Here is a 17,800-nt window from a genome sequence, read left to right as displayed (position 1 = left end):
GTGTCCTCTAAGGAAGCCTCGGGTTCTGAGTCAGGTAGGAACTGGCAGGAAGGGGCCCAGGGGATGCCTGGAACCACAGACAGCAACAAACCCCATACACAATGCCGCCATGTCAGGACACTCTGACAACCGCTCAGGTGGGTGGCAGATACAAGGTTGAGTATAGGTCGGTGGGACCCGCGCAGTGAGAACTTTTCCCACTACTCAGAATGGCAGACAATGTAAAACTTATGACTTGTTTTTTTCTGGAATTTTCCTTTTTTTTTTTTTTTTTTTTTTTTTTTTGACTGCAGTCAGTTGACCACAGGTAACTGAAACCATGGAAAACAGCACTTTAGAGAAGGAGGCCTACTTTACTGCAGGGTATGCAAGGGCATTCGTGTTCTAGCCTGTTTGTTGCTCTTTCTTGTGTATTTGAGTAGGGGAAAATCATTGGCTAAGTTGGTCATAGAGGTCTCAGAGCCACCACTTGGCTGGGGGCCATGGTTCAAGCATTGAAGAGACAGTGTAGTACACGCCATGAAAAGTGATGACTGCTGAGCCAGGGCAGGCATTTCGCCGAGCAGCTAAGATACTCAAGTTCCTGGGTTTGATTCCTGGCTCCAGCTACTGACTCCAGCTTTCTGCCAATCCAAGCCCCTGAGAGGCAGCATGATGGCTCCAGTGATTGGATTCCTGCCACCCGGGTGGGGAACCATTCTTGGCTCTTGGCTCTTGGCTCTTGGCTCTTGGCTGTGGCACTGGCCTAGCCCTGGGAATGGCCAGCTTTTGGGGAGTGAACCGGTAAATAGGGGCCCTGTCTCTCTCTCTTTCTGCCTCTCAAACATACAAACAAAAAAAAAAAAACTTACAAAATGTTCTGAGTTTGTGGAAAAACTGTAATAAAAGATAAATTTGTGTAAATAAAAAAAGACTGCTGTGAGAGGGCCTGCTGACCTCAGACAACATCCGTGTGATGACAGAGCACTGCGAAAGCGCCACACGACTCAGCCTGTGCCTTCTCCCTCTCGGGCTTTTACCTCAGCTCTGAGAAACACAAGGGCTCAAGTGAAATGGGATCCTTCATCTCTGAAGAATTGAGTTCTCCACCTTCTGGCTGAACCAAGCTTTTACACATAGAAGCATTAGCGCCCGAAGCTGAAAAGACTTGTAAACACAGTGAAATCTTATTAATCTTATATATTATATATAATAATAATAATAATAATATTAATCTTATATATTATATATAATAATAATAATAATAATAATCTTATATATTATATTATATTATATATATAATCTTAGTCTGTGGAAAGTTCCACAAAAACAGTAGAGCATTTTAAGAAGTGCATTTAAAAAATGAAGGATCTTGCATTTGGCCTAGCAATTAGGACATTCTTGTCTCACATCAGAATGCCTGCGTTTGATGCCGATCTCCAGCTCCTGACTCCAGCTTCCTGCTTATCTAGACCCTGGAAGGCAGCAGGTGATGGCTCAAGTAATTGGGTTCCTACCACCATGTGGGAAACCTGGATTGTGTTCCTGCTTCCAACTTCAGCTCCTTATATATTATATATAATAATAATAATAATAATATTAATCTTATATATTATATATAATAATAATAATAATAATAATCTTATATATTATATTATATTATATATATAATCTTAGTCTGTGGAAAGTTCCACAAAAACAGTAGAGCATTTTAAGAAGTGCATTTAAAAAATGAAGGATCTTGCATTTGGCCTAGCAATTAGGACATTCTTGTCTCACATCAGAATGCCTGCGTTTGATGCCGATCTCCAGCTCCTGACTCCAGCTTCCTGCTTATCTAGACCCTGGAAGGCAGCAGGTGATGGCTCAAGTAATTGGGTTCCTACCACCATGTGGGAAACCTGGATTGTGTTCCTGCTTCCAACTTCAGCTCCTCAGCCAATGCAGACATTTGGGTAGTGAACCAGCAGATGGGCGCTCGCTTGTGGTGGCTTTGGGATCCGCAAGGAGGGAAGGCCTACACTTCCGGGAATGGAGAGGCCTACTTCCAGGGAAGAAAGTCCTTGTCAAGGTCCCTGTGGGTGCCTAAAGGTCAACCAATGAGGATCAGACCCGCCTCAATCTTTAACTCCCATGCCCTGAATCTATAAAGGGAGCTCTCCCAATCTCTGACACGAGACTTCCCTGGCCCCCGCTCTGTTGCTCTATTGGGGCAGTGGAACCTCGCCCAGGAGCGGAACCCCAATAAAAGCCTGTGAATTAATTGATTCGTCTGCCTGGGAAGATTTGTCACGTGCCGGACACCTTACAGCTTGCTCGCTCTCTCTGCCACTGCCACTGAAATAATATTTTTTTAAAGTGAAGAATCTTGGATTAGACTCACCTATGGATACCTATTGATATGCAGGAGTTTCTTAAAAAATGCAAAAAAAAAAAATTGTCTCTTTAAGACTCTATGAAAGGCAAATGAAAAGTTTAAGGGTCTAGCTGATTAAAAAAAAAACTCACTTTTTTTGTCTATCACTACCTTATCTGAAGTCAAAAGGATGGCTGTATAAAGTATTTATGAATGTTAGGCCCCAACTCAAGAGATATGGTTCTTTTTCAGAATTATCCATGCTAATTCCAGGCAGGCATGGAAAATGCTTGTCTGCCCTGATCTCAGTCATTCAGGTGAGAAACAGAAGCTAAAGTGAAAAGCTGCTGGTCTCCGACACAAGACTTGCAGGCATTCTACCAGTTCAGTGAGGCTCATCTGCGTACCATCTTGTGAGGTTGTGTAGTGAATTTCTGTGCTTTTGTGTTGCTGTGGCATCATTTCTGAGCTGCCTCGGTTTCTCACTGGCTCCTAATTTTCCTGATCCCACCTCTCCTAGGGAATAGCCAGCTTGATAGGATGGCAAGGGCAGGGTTAGAGTTTATAGCCACTTTCCAGAGAGAAACCTCAAGACCAATTAGAAGGAAAGGCATCAGATTCAGTTTTAGCAGAAATGAATGTTTGTCTACCCAGATGAGCTTTGGAAACATTTGGACCTGAGGTTTAGACCATAGCCTCTAGAAAGCTGACCTCTGATAATAGGCAACATGCCTTAATCTCTTTTGGAAGAAAACTTGCATTCTTTTCCATGCTTTTGAGACTCCATTTTCCACCAAAGCATCAACACATTGGAAATACAAATTTAGAGTGACCTCGTTAATAATTACTTAGGAAAATAGAAGAGGAAATTGAAAGATTGATAGGCTGAAAGGGGAAGGGAAACTATTTGGAAAGTGGCAAATGAAAACTGCAGCTCTGCTTCTGCCTGTGTGTTTTTGTCTGTATACACGTACATTATATATGTCAAGTGTATGTGACATTTTCCTACCTTGGATGATAATGGCAAAATTTATAAAGAGCTCCATTTAACTGCCTTACAGAAATTAAAACACTTAAATGAGTAGTCTCAGAAACTAACTTAAATGCCTTTTTATTTAGTTCATGTGATCTAAGATAATCTTTGGAAAATAAAGCTAGTTTTAAAATTTTTGATAAAATAAAAATAGAAATGTCTCTGGAGTTGTCAGCGTTAATTATAATGTTAGCATACATTTCTTAACCTAGATTTACTAGTCAAACAAGTTTGTTATCTCATAAATATTTAAGTTGATACAACTATAGCTCCAGCCCACGAGCAGAATACACAGTGCATGTCAGTCGTTCAAGTAGTAAGGGGGGGAAACCATGTTAAGCTTTGGTTCCCTTGTTTCTGTGACATTTTTGACACTTGCCTGATTTGTCAAAAAATAACCTAACGAGTGAGTGTTTGGTGCAGCAGTTGAGACCTCACTTGGGATGCCCACATATGATATGATACCATATCAGAGTGCCTGGGTTTGAGTCCCAGCTCCATTTCCGATTCCAGCTTCCTGCTCATGTGCAATCTGGGAGGCAGCAGGTAATGATTCAAATATTTGGGTCCCTGCCACCCCGTGGGACACTTGGAATGAGTTCCCAGCTCCCAATTTCAGTCTGGCCAAGCCCTGGTTATTGTGGGCATTTGGGGAGTAAACCAGCATATAAGATACCCCTCCCCATTCAAATAAATAAATAAGAAAATAAAAGACAGAACTTTCTGGAAAAATGTTTTTAAGAAATAAAATAGTTTAAGATTATGGTTTATTTTCCATCAAATAATTTTCATCAAATAATATTTCCATCAAATAATTCAAGCACAATGGTGAAGGATGAGAGATGGCATTTGGTGCAGTTAAGATGCTGCTTGGGATACGTTATTCCATATTGGAGTCCCTGGGTTTGAGTCCCAGCTCTGCTTCTGAGTCTAGCTTCCTGCTTATGCCCACTCTGGGAGGCACAAGGTGAGGGCTCACTACTTGGGTAACTGCCACCCACATGGAAATCCTGGATTGAGTTCCAGGCTCCTGGCTTCAGCCTAGGCCAGACCGGCTATTTGTGGGCATTTAGGAAGTGGACTAGCAGATGAGAGGTCTCTCAGTCTCCTGTCTCTGTCTCTCTGTTTCTCTCTATATATCTCTACCTTTCAAATAAAACAAAAGTACATTTTTAGGAAAAAAAATGAGTAAATTAGATGAATGTAAATAACCTTTTATAAATTGAAGTTTTTGTCGTTTCAAATGCTTTTTCAGCAACTAAGAATATTGAAGTTATGTGTGAAGTCTAGTAATAGATACCCATGAAATGTCTGAGTCGTTTCTAAGCAAGTTAAAATAATAAAACATTAAATGCTAACTATTAGTTTATATGTATCTTGGCATCTTGTTTTTAAAAGGTATAGATTAGCTAAATATATTTGGATCTGTTACTACAAATGAAAAATTGAGGTAACACATGCCATTAGAAATTATGAAATGATAAGTGCTCAGATAAAATACATTTACAATGCTTGATAGTTTTCACTAGAAATAAAGTTACATAGCATAAAATGTTCTAACTAATATGAAGTATCATAAAACCAGAAATAATAAGGGAAACAACTCCGTGTGCAAGAAAAATAAGACATGTTTTGGTAAGAGAAACCTATGTGACATATGTGATTTCATTAAGGGAAAAACAGTGATTTGTGTCCTCAAATTGAATACCTGGCTATTCCAACTTGAGAAGGAGGAAAAGCATAGGACAAATAACTGAAAGAATATAAGAAGATTGTAGAGGGCTTACGTAGAAAAAGAATTTTATGTTTGATCAAGCTGACTAAAATTGGAGGGGAATTATTTCTACATTTTTTAAAAGATTGTACACCAATAACAAAAACACACTGAGGTAAAACTAGAATTCGTTGTGCTCTTAGTAAGATATGGGGAAAGCTCTGTCTTTACCTTTTAAGTAATTAGCCTAAAAAACAAAGATTCTCAATTATCAAAGGAATTTCTTGTGCTTCTTAGGTCCTTGATTACTTAAGAAAAGTGAGTTGTCTCAATATTGAAAGAGTTAAGCTTTTATTCACACCTACATCACCTTTGGAATTTGCCTTTAAAATCTTTTATTGCCACTTTGACTAAATAGATAATCAGGGTCATTTAAAATCTTTCAACACTTTTAAAAATTTCTCAAAATCAAATTCTGAATTAGGACTTTTAGACCTTAAATTATTGGAATTCTTCAGATGGGTCTGTGGAAAGCCTTGAAGGATATGTCTCATCTTGTAATAGGTATATATTAAACTATTTTTTCGCTTATTGAATATTCAAATTATGTGGAAAACATTGTCCAATAAGTGACAGTAAGTATTCTTTAAGTTATATTTATCGGGCCAGCGCTGTGACTGCCGCTTCCAGTTCCAGCATCCCGTATGAGCACCGGTTCAAGTCCTGGCTATTCCACTTCCAATCCAGCTCTCTGCATAGCCTGGGAAAGCAGTGGAAGATGACCCAAGTCCTTGGGCCCCTGCACCCGTATGGGAGACCTGGAAGTTCTGGCTCCTGGCTTCGGATCGGTGCAGATCTGGCCGTTGTGGCCAACTGTGGTGTGAACCAACAGATGGAAGACCTTGTTCTCTCTCTGCCTCACCTCTCTCTGTGTAACTCTTTCAAATAAATAAATATTTTTTAAATGTTATATTTATAGATATGTTATTGATACAAGTATTCCAAAACTTGCATGAGGTTTCCAAAAATCTAATATGTTACAAGTCATAATTTCAGTTATTACTAAATTTAGAAAGTCGTATGTCACAGAAATAACCGAACTTCTTTGCTACTTCTTATCCAATGTTTAAGTGTGACCATTCTAAGTTCTGTCACCTGCAGTTATTGCTTTGATTCTTCTCCAGAAGTGTTTGCAATCAGCTTCAGTTCAAAATTGTTTCTTCAAGGAGATTCATGGAAAAGACTGGAATATAGGTATCTGATAACTTTAAGTGCATAAACCATTGAACTGGGTAAGAATTTCCAGGAACCTAATGAAGAAACTGATAACTTCATGAAACTCCTAACCAAGATTAAGCAGAACAAGGATTAATTAAATGTTACTGGATAAACTGATTAGGATAGTTTTTTGACTTTTTATTTGAATTTTGCCAATCCTTTAAATGTTTTATTTTTCAAACTAAAGAAAACTTTTTTCTTTTAAACTATCTATAGCTTACAGCAATTGCTAAAGTATACTTTTGTGAAAAAAAATGGAAATATTTTTCTCTATACCTGAACCCTTCAGAATTCAGAAACTAACCAACTTATTTTAATATGGTTATTTGCATAGGCTCAATAAATATCTGCTCTTTATAACAGGTACAATTGGAAATACTGGTTTTGTTACCAAAGCTTTAACTGGGATGTCATATTTGCAGATATCTATAGACTGAATCTCTGTGTGTGCTGGCAAAGGCTGAAGTTTGCCTTGATTGGACTTCTTGGCCTTGAGAAGTTTTCAGAAGTCCCGTTTGAGATTCCTATCAAAATTCCCAATAAAGCAAAATTTTAAAAAAGCTTATGTGGTCAAGCAGTATACTTGTTGCACTTGTATATAAATAATCAGGCCATCTTTGGTGAGACTAAACTTATTTTGCAAACAGATGAGTGTGGCTCTATTTTTGGTAGAGTTACCAATGAAGAAAAAAGACATTTTGAAGAAAAACTATAGTACATCTGTTACAGCATTGTTAATTGTTTTTTAGGTTTCTCCAGTCCAGTTTTCTCCCATGAAATCACTAAGAACAAGAGCTGTTCTGATCCCGAAGTGCTATAAGCTGGTGCTGGACAACTTGAGGTAAATGTCAACAGACAGCCCTCGTGCCTGATGTGTGAGCTATGTAGAATGTTCACTAAAAAAACCCATGGCACCAGGATGAGAAGGTAATGACTCCCTGCTATGGTTAGCTTTTCCCTAGACACTGTAGTAAGACTCTCCATCTTAATAAGACTCTTAATGCTCTTCATTTTTCCTTGTTTATGCCTACCTCTTTTCACTTGCCAGGACCATGCTGTAATCAGTACCTGCTGTGGCAACATAACGGAGTGTTGGATCATTCATGTCAGACTCAAGTCTTTCCACGTCCTGAGAGATAGATCCTTTAATCCACCCAGTGGCTACCTTTAGCAACATCCCTAATGCAACTGTGGTTCACTTTGCACTAGTAGTCCATTTTATAGAGTGAGACTTCAAAACCCACTTGTTCCCACTCCCTGTTTCAGTGAAACCCAGTCATGATGTGCTAGATAATAGAATCAATACCTGCTATTCGAAGAGAAAGGAGTCTGCACTCACTGTCACTTCTTATTGCGAATAAACACATAGGTATTGTAGAGACTCGGTTGCAAAAAATTAAACAGGATGCTTGGTTGCATTGGGTAGCCTCCTCATCTGGCTCATTCTTTGATATGTTCTATTTTAGCTGATTTGGTTCATAGTGACCTTGGCTAATAAATAAGCTCCAGACTCCTCTTTATAAGCATAATAGTAGTTTCTCTGGAGCACTTTATTCTCTGAAAAGTTTCAAATGTTTGTATGCAGCCATCTGTTGAAATGTCAGATGGTCTCCAGCTAAAATGGCAAGAGCTCAAAGAAATACATGATCATGAGGACACTGTAACCTATGAGTGTTGAGAATGGAAGCCCAGAATGGTAGTACCGGAGAGTAGTGCAAATGCCCTGAGTTTTGGACACAGTGTCACTTGAGTGAGAGCCTGACAGGAGCAGAGCGAGGGACGATAAAGCAGCAATTATGGGAGACCATTGTTTTGGACAGAGCTCTCCTGCATTAGGCTCCAACAAATCTGACCAAGCAAAAATGGAGGCGCACATGCTTTAAATGTCACATAATCAAATCAGAACTTTAAGGAAGCAGAAAGATCTCCAAACAGAGCACTTTTCTCCTGGAAACAGTAGATTGCGGTCTGTTGAATCAGTAACAAGGAAGTCCTTTCTGCTTTAACTCCTACAAAAATAGTAACCTGAAGTCATCTGTTAGCCAGTCAGCTTTTATATTATCATTATTATTGTTATTGTTATTATTCTGTTCTCTTGTTCCAAGCTTAAAGAGCCCACTGTCTTGCTATTGGCCAAAGCTTTTATTCTATTTTGAGGAATGGAGGTTATCCATCCCTTAACTGAAATAAGAGACCATTCCATCTATAAGGAAAATTGTCATAATTTTGTCTTTTTGAAAACCGATTAAGAAACAACAGTTGGGAATCAAGTTCCCAAGTACAATCTGCAACTGAAACAGGATGGCCCAGTCCTTCCAGGAGCTCTCGGTTCTGCCCTCCACCTACCAGTCCGCTGGAGGCTCTATCCCAGCCAGGGTGTGGGACCATCGCTTGGGAGCTCACCTTCTCCTGCAGCAAGTGGGCCGGCATCTTGGCTCTCAGGTGCTGGGCTCACTTCCCCAAGGCTGAGACTGCAGAGCTGAGTTCGGGACCCCTGTCAGGACAGAAGTAGACTTCTGTTCTGCAGCCCGCTCGTGCGCAGAATTCGCAGCAATGCACTCGGAACCCTTCTCTGCCTGGCACGCGCGGTGGTGGCTGGGCCCAACCCTGCTGTGCGTGGATCTCCCTGCGCTGGGGATTTAAAGGCCAGAGCTGGCAGTGGGTGACCCTGTCGCGATTTCCTCAGACACCTTGTATGAGCTGCCAACGAGGGTCAAGGTGCACAGAACTGGCTGGCCCAGGCAGCCTCACGTGAAGGTGAGGGCGGGACAAGGGAGGAGACAGAAAGCTGAGGCGGACATCGACCAAGACAGGACTTAGGGATGCTGCAGACACCATCACCCACGGCCCTGGCCCCTGCCCCAGCCTCTGCCCCTGGGGAAATGCTAATGAGGCTTCAGTACACTCTGGCGCGTCATTGGCCGAAGGGAATTTGGTGCCACCTCGGCCGCCGTTGCCATTGGCTCCGCGCAATCTGCTGTTCCCCCAGCCGCCTGCGCCGCGCTCCCCCTCCCCTCCTTTTCTCCTTCTTGGCCCCTTCCAGCAACCGACCGACCGCTGGGACGCTGCCCGGCACCCCGCGGCGGCTTCCGAGGCTTTCCGAAGCTTTCTCTCTTGCAAGATGGAGAGCATTGGGGGTGGGTCAGAGCCCAGGACCGTTGCGCCCCCTCAAATGGATGGGTCGGGGAGGTGCGCTGGAGGTACCCAGGAAGCTCAGAGGCGCCCACTGCTCTCTGCTTCCCATTCAGCCTTCCCATTCCCCAGGCGCTGGGGAAGATACGCTTGGGGGAAAGACGCTCGCCCATAGGCTGCTGCCACTAAGCGTCACTCTACAGCTAGTTCAGGGACTCAGTGCTGGGGTGGGGGTTGGGGGAAAGGGTTCGGTCCCGCCCACCATTACCAAGACAAGGTCCTCAGAGCCCAGAGAGTCGGGCGCACCTCCAAAGCCCCGCACTGAGACCCGCGCTGCATCTGTGCTTCTGCACGCAATATGCGGGCACTGTGGGGCAGGCGCCTCCCCGAGCCACCCAACAACTGTGCGGGACGTGTGGGAACACCTTCAGTTCTCCGGGGAATGTTGGGCGTCTCTTCCTGGAGACAGGCAGGATGCCCAGCAGCAGGGGAGAGAACTGGGTTTGGAATGAGAGGAGCCTGCAGGTCTTCGGAGATTTTGTTGCATCCTCCGGTGACTCTGTGAGGTGGGCTGTCCGTGAACCCACTGGAAAGAGAAGCTGTGGGCAGATCCCAGAAGCTGCCCGTGGTCACAGCAGCCAGGCAGTGGTGGAGCTGGGCTGAGCCCAGAAACGTGATGCTGGAGGCCCAGCTCTTAACCCTGCTCAGGACCTTAGTGCGCAGGCACCCTAGGAGATCTGACCCACGGACCTTCTGCCTCATCTTGTCTGTGCCTGGGGGAGCCCCACCAGCAGAGCTGGGAACCAGGCAGGCCATGCATTCAGCCTGTCCCTTTCCATGCCAGTGTCTCCCAAACTCTGCCCAGGATCCCCTCAGTGGGGAGAGGAGAAGGAAAGGAGTTCTGTGCCAAGCAAGGGAGGCCCCTGGGACTGCCAGGAGGAGGACAAGGCAGCTCCCTGTGGGCCCTGGTCCTGGGGGGAGGCCAACTCGCTGGCCAGGGAGCAGGCAGCCCCTGCAGCCCCGTGTGAGAGCAGTGCTTTCAGAGGGACAGCGGGTCTGGTCATGGCAGGGAGGAGCTCAGTGTGTGGACCAGGAGCCCTCCCTGGGCTGCTGCTCAGGGTCTCTGCAGTGGTGCGTCTGTCACTCTGTCACCAATGGTGGCCCTTTCTCTTTGCCTCAGTCTGTTTCCTCTGCTAGCACAAACTGCCATGGGCGCGTGGCTTTCACAACAGCAGCGTATCTCTCACAGGTCTGGAGGCTGGCAAGTGCTGGGTCATAGCTCAGGGTGACCTGGGGTCTGCTGAAGGCCCCTTTCCTGCTGCATGGATGGCCGTCTTCACTGAGCGTTCACGTGGGGAAGGCCTGAGATCTTTCTCAGGTCTTTTACTGGTGACGCACATGTCATTCTTGAGGACTCATCCATCATGGCTGACTTGCAGATACCACTTGCTAAAGTGCCAACTTGCAGATACATCCCAGGAGGCATTGGTTTCCGGTGAACGTGGGGGTTGGCGGGTACACATTCATACTGCGGCATTCATCAGGGAGGAGGGCTCAGGATTTCTGCTGGGGGTCTGCCTTCCACTGTGACTCAAGGTGGCCATGCTGTGGATGCGGCATCCCTTGTCTGTAACTGCCCAGGCACACTCGCCTTGTGTGCTCCAGAACCACCTGACACACCGGGTTTCCCAGAATCTGCTCCTACTTTCTTAGACTCTGGTTGACACCTGTGCTGTTGTTCTTACTTGGTGCCGCTGGCATTAACTCAGCCAGGTGCCCCTGAAAGAAAGGGGAGGCCCGCCTAGGAGGCAGTGTGGGGCAGGGGTATTGTCTTCCTCCCTAAAGACAGGCTGCTCCCTGCCAGAGGGCAGGAAAATCTGGATTAGGGAGAGGGAGTTTCAGAGAGAGGAGGGTAGCGCCCCTGTCGGTGTTGGGAACCAGGCAGAGTGGTGACTGGATCCTCCGTGCACATCCCACTGCTGTGGTTGTGTCACCCCCACTTCCCACCTGCCAGGAATTCACAGGGCCCTCTAAGCAAGGCCACATGGTAGGAACAGTGTTATGCGAAAAGCAGGAGCCTTGGTGGCAAGCAGGAGGAGGTCAGTGAAGGCTGAGAAGTTACACCCGAGTCTATCGCCCGTGTGTGACGCCGATAGAAAGTTTAGCAGGGATGAGGGAAGCACAAAGCACGCTTCGGAGCTGGAGACGGCAGCCACACGCTGTCCTGTGTGAACAGTGGCAGGAGGTGCCACGGTGGTTTTTAAATTCCATGTTGATTCTTCAGTTCAGAGAGCAAGAAAATCAGGCTCCTTAGCCCCCATAAGTAAGTAAGGTGTCGCTAGCAGGAGGCCCGGGACAAGCTCTTGTACACATTCAGTCCTCTCCAGTCTTCCCAGATCCGATGCTTTGGCAGAGGGTTGTTCCCATGTAGGACAGGGCTGGGAAAGCAGATCTCTGCTTGGTTCAGCCTCATTTCTCTGAGTGTCCTGGGACCCTCAGCTGGAAATCCTCAGGTCCCCGTACCCTGCAGAGCAGAGAGCCAGGGGACACCATGGACCCAAACCGGTATTTCAGTGCAGCAATGTGCCAGAATTCTAATTGTCCCTCAGCCACACCCTTGGAAAATTGTCACTGCTTTTGACACAAGCCTGACTGGAACATAATTTAGAATTGAATGACGTTGTGCAGTATTTTTTTTTTTTTTGACAGGCAGAGTTAGACAGTGAGAGAGAGAGAGAGAAAGGTCTTCTTTTTCCGTTGGTTCACCCCCGAAATGGCCACTATGGCCAGCGCCCTGCGGCAGCACGCTGCGCTGATCCGAAGCCAGGAGCCAGGTGCCTCCTCCTGGTCTCCCATGCAGGTGCAGGGCCAAGGACCTGGGCTGTCCCCCACTGCACTCCCGGGCCAGAGCAGAGAGCTGGACTGGAAGAGGGGCAACCAGGACAGAACCCGGCGCTGCAGGTGGAGGATTAGCCAAGTGAGCCGCAGCGCTGGCCATGCGGTATATATTTTAACCTCCCCTGCTCTCTCCCTTATTAGCATGAAAAATCTAGAAATGCTAACACCTGCAGGGATGAGTATCCCCTCAGAACAGTCAACTGTAGTATTTTCATTCTGTTTCTCTAACTGGGAGTTTGTTTCCCTTTGGGGCAGAGGTCACCTCCTTTCTTGGGGCCCTGGTCACACTGTGACTCTCCAGTGACAATCATCAAAGCAGCACAGATCTGAATTCTAAGCTCATTACCTGGTCAAGCAACCTAGTGATGCAAGAGAGATAAACTCCCACCAATTATGAAAGCAAATTTTTCATAGTCTTTACATACAAAAGGGCTTTTGCAGATTGATAAACATAAGAAGGTCAGTATAAAAAAAGAACAAGAGAATCAAATAGGCACTTTATAAGAGAAGAAAATATAGATGGCAAAGAAGTACTTAAGTGGCCAATGCTGTGGCATAGTTGGTTTAGCCTCTGCCTGTGGCACTGGCATCCCTTTTGTATACTGGTTCAAGTCCCACCTGCTCCACTTCCAATCCAGTTCTCTGCTAATGGTTTGGAAAAGCAATGGAGGATGGCCCAAGTGCTTGGGCCTCTGCACCCAAGTTGGAGACCTGGAAGAAGCTCATTGCTCCTGGCTTCAAACTGGCCCAGCTCCAGCCATTTTAGCCATTTGGGGAGTGAAAACAGGTGGAAGACCTCTCTCTCTCTCTCTCTCTCTCTCTCTCTCCTTCTCTCTCTCTCTCTGTAACTCTGCCTCTCAAATAAATAAAAAAATCTTTAAGAAATACTTGGAAAATTAAATTTTACCAAGTATTAAAGAAGAAATATATAATTGTTCACCATTAAAGATGAAAATATTAGGGTGATATTAGATAATCATTCTTTAAATTGCTGGTAGGAAGATAAAATAACTCACACACACAGTCTCCATCCCATTATAATGCTAAAAAATAATGTAATAAAGCATACTACAAAATTTACAGGACAAACGGATACAGTCATACCAGAAACACTGCAAAAATATTTCACAATATACATTGCATACATATACATTTAATGCAGCCAACAGAAACAAAATTTTAAGAAGTGTTTCTAATGACATGGGAAAGTGTTCATGCTGTAGTGATGTACATAATTAGGATATAAACTTATTTATTTTTGCCATCTTGACAACATAAAGCAATATTAGAAAAGGGAGGAAGGAAGAAATATTGGGCATCCTGATCCTGAAATTTACTAGGATCAGGTAAACCTAGGCACTGAGCTTTGGTTTTCTCTTCTGTGGATTGGGAATAATGATACATGTTTTTGAGGTTATTGCTAGTATTAAATAATGTATCATGGTATTTGTACACAATTTGAAACATAGTAAGTTGAAGTTGTTATTTCATTTACATCTAGGCTCCTGAATGTTGATAGTCATGATTTTACTCTGAACACCCTGTTTTACCCCAAATTCTCACCTCCTGTTTAGTATAACTTATACTTTCTTGGACTTGCAATCTTGCTGATTTCTACCCTTGATCTTAGCAAAAACCCAAGGAAGGATAACTCTTCCTGTGGTTCCATCTCCTCAAGCCTTTCTTCCACTCAACTGTCCCTATCGAAATATTACAATCTAGCAGTTCCACTCCTGGGTATATGAAAAAACATGTCTACACAAGAAACGTTTATGTAAATATTCATAGCATTATTTGTAAGGGCCAAAAAGTGGAAGCAACCCAAACATCTCTCCATTGATTAGTGGGTAAACAAGATGCAATACTATTTTCATTAAAAAAAAAAAATAAGGGAGTACTAGCATATATGACAACATAAATGAACCTTGGAAATATAATTGTAAGTGAAAGAAGCCAATCACAAAGGACCACATACTGTATGATTCCACTCACAGGAAATGTCCAAAATAAGCGATAGAGAGAAAGAACGTTGGTGGCTTCCCAGGAATGGAGGAGGTGGAGTGGAGGAAGCTGGCTAGAGAGTGTAGCATTTCAGGGGGTAGGTCATGAAATTGTTCTAAAATCAGTGGTGATGACAGATGCATGATCTTGTGAATACACCAACAGCCGTTGTATTTTATAAAAGCCATTTAATCGTGTGATTTAAATGGTTGAATTTTACAATATGTAAGTTACAGCTCAGTAAAACTTTCTTCCAGACATTATCACTTCAGTTTCTCCAGATCCAAGATTAAGGTGTCATCTTGCTCAAGTAAACAGGCACGCTGAGACACGTTGTGGTCTAAGCAGCCGTGATGCAGTACACTGGGCGAGGCGCCAGAGCTGTAGAAACTGCCCTCGCAACCCTAAACCTCTCGGGCTTCCTAGGACAGAGGGTGGTGTGGGCAAGGGATGGAAGCCAGCCTTGGCACCTGGCCCACAGCTGGCCAAGCCTGTTCTTTGTGCCTAGAGAACACAGCATGGGCCTTCCAGGTTAAGGGCCCTTCTCTTGTCCGGTGGTCCACGCTGAGTCATAGGCAGCAGGCAACCAGGAGCGGTGACGGGAGTGGACGCCTCTTCTCCTGCCAGAGGACAGGCTCCAGGCCCCTCTGCCCTTCTGGAAGCCTGCCTGTCTGGGCACCACTGACATCAGAGGAGATGGAGTAAGAGTGATGGGGTGCCCTTACCCCCCTGGGCACATTAGTTCATTCAGCAGATGTTCTGATGCAGGCACGTGCCCAGGCTCGGTGGTGCAGACACAGTCTTTGGAGATCCTAACCTTGGGCAGCTCATGGTACTAAAGGAGATCTTGATGACTGTATATGACAGAGCTCAGGACAGTGTACTGGAGACTCAGAGGAAAGGCACAGGTTAGACCACATTTGGAGAAGCAGGGAAGACTTCCTGAAAGAGATGCTTGTGGTCAGACTCCTGGGTCAGTAGAGGTACATATGGAAGAGGGCTGTTGACAAGGTCAGAGGCTCTGAGAGTGGGAAGAGATGCTAACTGGCCTTGGATATGACTCCTTCTGGGCGCCAGGCTAGAGAGATGGTGCCACAGGTTCTCTGCTATGTGGTCTTATTGTAGAAGGCACCTGAGCACTCCCCCAGCTCAGCTCCCATCTGATCAGTATCTGTAGAGCCTTGACTTCCCTCTCACTCCAGCCCTCTTTTATCTGCAGAACTGCGAGTATGCAAGTGTGCGCCTGTGCGCATGGTGCATGCCTGTGTGTGTGTGCACCCACTCAAGTGTACCATGTTTGCATGCACAGACACGAGTATACTTGAAAAAGTTCATGGAAAGTTGGATTACAATATAACTTCATTACAGTGTAAAAATTTTTTTAATGTTGATTTATTTGAAAGGCAGAATTACAGAGAGGGAGAGACAGAGATAAAGAGGTCTTCCCTCGGCTGGTTCATTCACTAAATGGCCACAACAGCCAGAGCTGGGCTGAGCTGAACCCAGGAGCCAGGAGCTTCTTCCAGGTCTCCCCAGTGTAGGAGGTGAGGTACAGCAGCCCAAGCACTAGCGCCATCTTCCACTGCCTTTCTGGGCCACGAGCAGGGAACTGGATCAGAACTGGAGCAGCCAGGACTTGAACTGGTGCCCATATGGGATGCTAGCACTGCAGGGGGCAGCTTTACCCACTATGCCACAGCGCTGGCCCAAGTGCAAAAAATATTAAAATCCATCCATATGAGGGGTCTTCAAAAAGTTCACAGAAACATCATTATTATGAAAAAATTTTGCTTGGATTTCAAAACTTTTCTACAACAAAATAAGCTATTTTATTCCATGTTTCATGAGCATTTTGAAGTACCTTGGCTGTGTGCTAGAGGAGAAACCTTTGCTCAGTCATTAGGGAACTGGGAACTGAGAAGTTGTGCAGGTCACATAGTGATTGTGACCAGGAAGAGTTAATGGTTCAGGGTCAGAGTGTGAAATCTGTTGTCTGACCCTAAGGCAAGTGACACAGGGGGCAAAGGTCTTAGGGTCAGGGCCAGGGCTGCAGGTTCCACTAAAAGACTGGGCAGATGAGTCCTGGGCATACAGATGACAAGACCAGAGCCAGAGTTAAAGGTATCTGAGGTGGCCTGACCTTGCACAGACAGCTCTTCCGGGCCACAGGCCACTCCCTCCCTCCTCTGGAGTCAGCATGGGAACTTCGCACCCCATTCCCAAAGCCAACCCCTCACCTGAGCACTCCCTCACCGAGGGAGGACACACAGGGGGCAAAGGAGCCCAGGGCCACCGATAGCAAAGCAATGAGCCAGGAGGGAAGGCTTTCTTCCCTGGTAGCTTCTGAGTAAGGTGGGGATGTGGGAGCCTGGCCTTTGTGTCACAGCCAGGAGTACCCCCCACTGGCACCCTGCAGCTGCCTTCCAGAGTGCCTGTAGGGAGAGAGGGACCCAGCCATCCTGCCCTTCCCCCTCCCTCTGGCTTCCCTCCTCCCCTCGCCCTCTCCACAAGGCTCCCCCTACAAAGCAAACTTCCCTGAGTCCAGCAGGCCATGGGCACCAGGGCAACGCAGGCAGCTAGCCCACTTGCCCTGCCCTCCCTCTGCCTGACAGTAACCTCTCCCACCCTGATGTCACCCTGGCTTTGCAGGGACACAGCAGCCAAGCCATGAGGTCCAGAGGGCAGCTGGCTGTGTGCAAAGCCAAGCGCTCCCCAGAGAGAACTCCTCCCAGCCAAGAGCCTGCGTCTCTCCCAAGCCGGGTCTGGGCACCACCAGATCCATCTGGGGACTGAGTGTTGACAGAACCTCCCCCACCCCCACCTCGTGCAAGCAACAAGTCCAGCTCTTCTCTGTGGGGGGCCAGGTTGTGGTGTCAGCCCCAGGAGCACACAGATTCCTAAGAGCAACAGGACAAAGCACCACAGGACACCCGTGGCCAGCACCTGGCAAGGGCAGAGCATCAGTGTCCCATGGGAAATGGGCTGGGAGGTGAAAGAAGGGGCAGGGCCCTGCCCACAGAGCTGCCCTCCAATCAGGAAAGCAAGAGACTGGCCTGCAGACCTTCGTTTAAGGTTTGTTGTAGTTGTTTTTGGCGTCTACTTAGGTGACCTCTGCTAGCTGCTTGGACAATCAGTGGATCCTCATCTGCCTGTTTTCTCCTCTGCAAGGCTCAGAAAGGTTGCAGCAGCCTGGGGTGCTGGGGCGGGGTATGCGGTGAGGGGAGGGGCTCAGAACCCAGCTGCTGGCAGGTGTGCAGGTGCTTCCTACTTCTTGTCTAGTAAGTGGTCTGTCCACCACAGAACAAGCATGCAAAGCACAAAGCCCAAAGGACCCTCTCTGGGCTCTGTGTCTCCCTGTCCTACCACTGGCCACGCCTACCCCCACCCTGGCCCCACTCCAGGCTGAAGA

The 17,800-nt window shown here is 45.9% G+C and overlaps 1 protein-coding gene across 6 annotated transcripts in view; it reads right to left on the bottom strand.

The window, feature by feature from the left end:
• Positions 1 to 17,800, bottom strand: part of LOC133775939 (stearoyl-CoA desaturase) — a 94,845-nt gene that overhangs the window by 16,435 nt on the left and 60,610 nt on the right. The window contains exons 1-2 of one of the 6 annotated variants that reach the window (XM_062214520.1): positions 9,412 to 9,602; positions 8,707 to 8,854 (exon numbers count right to left, since the gene is read on the bottom strand). The exons of 1 other annotated variant lie outside the window; for it this stretch is intronic. In XM_062214520.1, coding sequence (XP_062070504.1) covers positions 8,707 to 8,790 — 84 coding nt within the window. In that variant the 5' untranslated portion in view covers positions 8,791 to 8,854; positions 9,412 to 9,602. Of the gene's footprint in view, positions 1 to 8,706; positions 9,157 to 9,411; positions 9,603 to 17,800 lie in introns of those variants that run through there. 4 more of the 6 variants (XM_062214525.1, XM_062214524.1, XM_062214522.1 and 1 more) reach the window with 4 other exon arrangements.

Source organism: Lepus europaeus, chromosome 17, assembly GCF_033115175.1.
Source record: "Lepus europaeus isolate LE1 chromosome 17, mLepTim1.pri, whole genome shotgun sequence".
Taxonomy (NCBI): domain Eukaryota; kingdom Metazoa; phylum Chordata; class Mammalia; order Lagomorpha; family Leporidae; genus Lepus; species Lepus europaeus.
This window is presented reverse-complemented; position numbering and strand designations above follow the sequence as displayed.